A 4,910-nucleotide genomic window follows, 5' to 3' on the forward strand; every position below is an offset into this window, starting at 1 on the left:
AGTTAACTCACAGGAACACTTGAAGCTGGAGGATGCATCGGCAAATATGTTTATTCAAACTACAACAAAAACTATTACTAGAACTAATAAAAAACTAAACTAAAAATAAGCATTAAAAATGCAATAACTAATAAAAACAAGAAGATAAACGCTAAAAACTAATTGAAACTAAATGAATTAAAAGAAAAAATGTCACAACTACATAAAACTAAACCATAATGACAAATCCAAAACTATTATAACCTTGCCTAGCCTAGCAGCACCGCTGTGTGCATTAGCAAGCTAATGTTATTCATGTTGGAGCAGTTGGAGTAACTGGCGCCTGGATGGCGATTCCACTGCTTGTACTGACTGCCGTTAAAAAACTGTCCCGTTTTCTTTTTTCTTTTTTTTGTCACTTCAGTAGAAAACGAAACCAAAGATTAGTTTATTTCTTCATCATCAGTGACTTTTTTAAGTGAAGAGAAAATAGATACAGAGAGAAAAACAGAGAGAGAAGTAATTAGAAAGATAGAAAGACAAATAGAGATTAGAAATATATTAAATATACACCAACAAAACACAGGACCACACACCCAACATCTGTCCGCTCACCTGAAAAATAAATGGATAAATACATGGAGGGGCATATATAAAAATATACACATACCTGTACATCTATAAAGATATACATACATACATGCCTACATTCATAAATATTGTCAGTATATACACACAGACATACTGTATATACACACTCAGTGACCAGTCAGAACCCCCCTGATCAGAACACCTGTTTGTGAGCGGTTGTGAACATGCGTGTACATACAAGATTTCTCCAATGGAATATTTAATAGTGACTGTGGGGGATCGGAGACCCAACCCCCAAGACACGAGGCAGACATAGGGAAGACCAGAGCCCAAGGGCCCGAGAGGAATCCCGAGCGCAGAGCCCCAAGGGGCACCCGCACGGGAAGATCCGCCCACTCACCCCCCAGATCAGACCATAGTGGAGAAATGGGAGAGTCCCCCCAGCGACCACACGCACAGCCCCCGGGGCCAGCAGCGACAAACTCATGGGCCGGTGCATGTCCTGGACCTGGGGGGTATAGAGTGTGTATCGGGGGTATGAGTGGAATGTGGCGTCCTTGTATGTCTTTGACTGAGTGCGGGTGAGGATGAGGGTGGGATGGTGCAATTGTGTATGTTTGGGTATTTGTCAGGCTGGGGTCTGGGCTGCCCCTACTGCTGGTTTATCTGGGGGCCTGCTGCTACTCGGCCCCCCAGGTTTGAAATAGTTGTTGGAGATTTGTGAATCTGCACCATCGTAAGTCACTTTTTGTAATAGTAAAAATGAGTTTTATATTGTGTGCTTTGACTTTGAAAAAGGGGCGGTACTCTTGTTATAGCCATGTTTACCCTGATAGTTTTTTGTTTTGTTTTTCCTCCCCCTGTATAGAGAGAAAGAGAGGAGAATTCTTTGAATAAATGGAGACGAGTTCCCGTGCTCCAAAGTTATTTAAGTCTGTGGTTCTCTCAGTGTGTGGGTTTCCAGCCCTCATAGCTCGCATGTTACAGGGAGTACTAATTGAAGGAGGTAAAAAATTGATCCTTTTTGTTCGAGCATCACTTTTCTGTTTCTCTGTCAGGAGTTAAATAAGGATTTTATCTTTTCTTTTTTTGTAGATAGTTTTGTTTGACAATACTTTAAACTAAATAAAACTAGCAACACATTCTGTTCTGTTTTATTTACTTTAAAGAAGAGAGGAGTAGGGAGACGAAAAATTATGTTTTTATATACTGAGACTGGACGAGTAGCTCTCAGCAAACTGCTGACTTCAAAAGTAGCTCTTGGTTCAAAAAAGGCCGGGCACCCCTGGTGTAAATAATTTCAACAAGAACTACTTTGGAAAAATCGTACTTTCTACTGAAAAGAAACTGAATGTAAACTTCTGGCAGGGGGTGGAGCTAACGTAAACAAAAGGTTGGGAGGGGGCTTCCATAGCAACTTATGCAAAGCAGCAGKTTCTGAAGAGAGCTGAAGAACAGGCAGAACTGAAAAGGTGAAATTTCATTATCTGACATTCATTTTGTGAATTAAATCAAATGAACATGTTTTGTATAGCCCACAGATGTGTCCTAACTTGTTCTAGGACCCCCATATTAGGTCACCTTTAAACACTAACCTCGCTGGTTCCCAGCAGTCGCAGCAGCTGAGCTCGTAATATGGCCGGAGTGATCCCAGGTACCATGGCAACCACCTCTGTGAGTCTGTGTAGGAGTGCAGCCTGGCACAGCGGGGTGAGAAGGTAGGACTCCTCTAACAGAGAGGACAGGACAGATTTCAGTTCCTTACAGTCCGCTCCGGTGTGCAGTGTCAGCACCGAGCCCATTGAGCCCAGGATCAGAGAGGCCAGTCCAGGGGAGTCTTCGCCTGTCATCTGAAGTGAGTCCTGCTCTGCTTCCCACACAGCCGAAGTGTTTCCTCCTAGGAGAGCTTTAAGATGCTCGGCCCCCGCTCCTGGTTCCCGACTCAGCTGATACACTCCGTTTCTAAGGACCACAGTTTGAAGACCCGCGTAGACCTGGTGCAGCCCCGAGGTCTCCTGCTGCCGCAGCTCACCCAGGCGCTCCAGGCGCTGGGAGAGGAGACCCGGGCTGCAGGCCTCCAGCTCTCGAAGGCAGTCACAAGCTGTGGCCCGGAGGGAGCGCTGCAGGTTGTTGATGTCACCCACATCCTGAGCCACCTGAAAAATCARGTCCAGGAAGTCCAGGGACGCTCGGGAACGCTTGCGTGCACAGGAGGAGCAGATGAGGACACAGGTGAGGGCCACCAGGAGCTGGCAGCGGAACTGGGTGGACGTGGGTGGACACTGGGCGAACACCGACATCAGGTCCAACGCTGTCTCTTCCCCTGCAGATTCTGACAGACACAGCAGGGTCGGGTACTCACAGAGGGGCATCAACAGGACCACCTGCAGAGACAAGAGGAATTCTTTAGTCCATGTTTGATTGGTCTTAGTGCTGCAGGTTTTGAAAGGACCAGTTCCACTGTTGTCCAACTCAATGCTGTGATAAGAAAARCTGAGTTCAGCAGTTTTTCTGTCTAGAACATGTGACTGAAATGTGACTGACTGAGTGAATCAAACAGGAAGTTTTTAGTTGCATCATTAATTCAACTTTTCTCTGACACCAAACAGAAGATAAAACTTAATTTTGCACATATTTCATTAATTACAGCAARCTGAGATAAAAACCTATCTGATTATTAAAGCTTTAGGTGAGGGTCTCTGCCTTCATTAGAGGAATTTTACACAACTAAATATTCAACAAAGTATTTTTATTTATAAAGTTCATTCTTTAAAAAAAACAGTAGAATCCAAGTATATGCTTTACAACTCTAAAGTAGAATACCTGTTTTATTTATTTATTGTCCACAAATRTCAAACCGAATGTTATAAAATAACAGTTTACATTTTGTCTAAGGGACCTAAACACAAGAAAAGGTTTTGTCTCTATAGTTTTATAAAGTTTGGTCTTCTTTATTTTTGTTTTAACATAAACATACAAAACTTAAAAGTTAATTTTAGTTGTTTAATTTTGGTTTTAAACCTAAGTTTATTTTATTGTGTTTATAATGTTCTATTTATATGACCTTTGATGACTTGTGGTGTCTTTATTTCATACTTCGTGTAAATTTGCTTAATGAGGGTTTGACAGATTTTAGTTTGTAGAAAAACAATAAAAATTGTTCTTGATGGTAAAGGTTGTAGTCTTTGATTAGTCCAGGTTTGGACTGTTTACCTGTGACCCTTTATAAACTACACCTGTTCTAATGTTGTCTGATGACATAACACTGTAAGACACACAAAAAAATCATTTTCTTTACGTTTCACAAACGAAAGAAAAAATATCTGAACAGAGTTGATCATGGAGCACACACCACAGCATAAACGGTAGGAACAACCCTTTTAAGCTGACTTCAGCTGGTTCAGTCTTACTACAGAGTTATATAACTTTATATAAAGTTATATGAATTTATATAAAGTTACAACTTTATAGCCTTGTTACCTTCAGGTTGTAGCTGACTCTGTCATCTCGGAGCTCCCTCAGCAGCTCCGTCAGGAACACCTCAGGGTTTGTTCCCGACAGGAAGTCAGACGGACAGCTGCAAAAACAACCAACCCTCTCCGGCCAGTTTGACGCCATCTTCACTGAAACCTCAAGCTTTTATAATGGAGAGATGTTCATCTCGATAACTGCGCCCCTCCGACGTTAAAGCATTCTGCAGCTTCTTTACTGTGAAGACAAACCTATCAACAACCCCTTCTCACTTCCTCATTTTCTTCTTCTTGCATTTTGTTGGCGGTCGACGAATTATTGTGTGTGCATTACCGCCACCTATTGGTATGGAGTGGAGCTTAGACTGTGCAGGAGAGCCAACCATGTCCTGATGCATCTCAGTAATCCAGATAAAAAATCAAAAAGAAAAAAATTGTGTAGGTCTTCTGGACGGGTTCTTCTCTAATGAAACGTTTCGTCTCTCCTCCAAGAGACTTCTTCAGTCTGAGAGTTTCAGGCAAAATTCAAGAAAGAAAGAAATGAAGAAGTCTCTCGGAGAAGAGACGAAACGTTTCATTAGAGAAGAACCCGTCCAGAAGACCTACACAATTTTTTTCTTTTTCAACAGAAAAGTCCATACCATAGCTGAATCACAATGAGAGAGAAGGATCTGTTCTCCTTCCTCATGTAACTTTGATAAACATTGTCTCTTGATTATCAAATGCATAAGAACTCTTAGTTAAAAGAAAAATAAATCAAAATAATGGAGATTATTCTGTTTATTATCAGATTAAGAAAAAGAGAACATCTTTAAGGTTAAGATGAACTGTTATGGCCTAAATTCAGGTTAACTGGAACAGAGTTCTGTC

The 4,910-nt window shown here is 41.6% G+C and overlaps 1 protein-coding gene across 1 annotated transcript in view; it reads right to left on the bottom strand.

Annotated features, from left to right (window-relative positions):
• The window catches only part of ap5b1 (adaptor related protein complex 5 subunit beta 1), a 7,096-nt gene extending 2,776 nt beyond the window's left edge, over window positions 1–4,320 (bottom strand). Inside the window, exons 1-2 of the mRNA XM_014022273.1 lie at window positions 4,051–4,320; window positions 2,166–2,954 (exon numbers count right to left, since the gene is read on the bottom strand). Coding sequence (XP_013877727.1) covers window positions 2,166–2,954; window positions 4,051–4,188 — 927 coding nt within the window. The 5' untranslated portion in view covers window positions 4,189–4,320. The remainder of the gene's footprint in view (window positions 1–2,165; window positions 2,955–4,050) is intronic.
• Between the last annotated feature and the right edge of the window lie 590 nt (window positions 4,321–4,910).

This window comes from Austrofundulus limnaeus, unplaced genomic scaffold (assembly GCF_001266775.1).
Source record: "Austrofundulus limnaeus strain Quisiro unplaced genomic scaffold, Austrofundulus_limnaeus-1.0 Scaffold322, whole genome shotgun sequence".
NCBI classification, from domain to species: domain Eukaryota; kingdom Metazoa; phylum Chordata; class Actinopteri; order Cyprinodontiformes; family Rivulidae; genus Austrofundulus; species Austrofundulus limnaeus.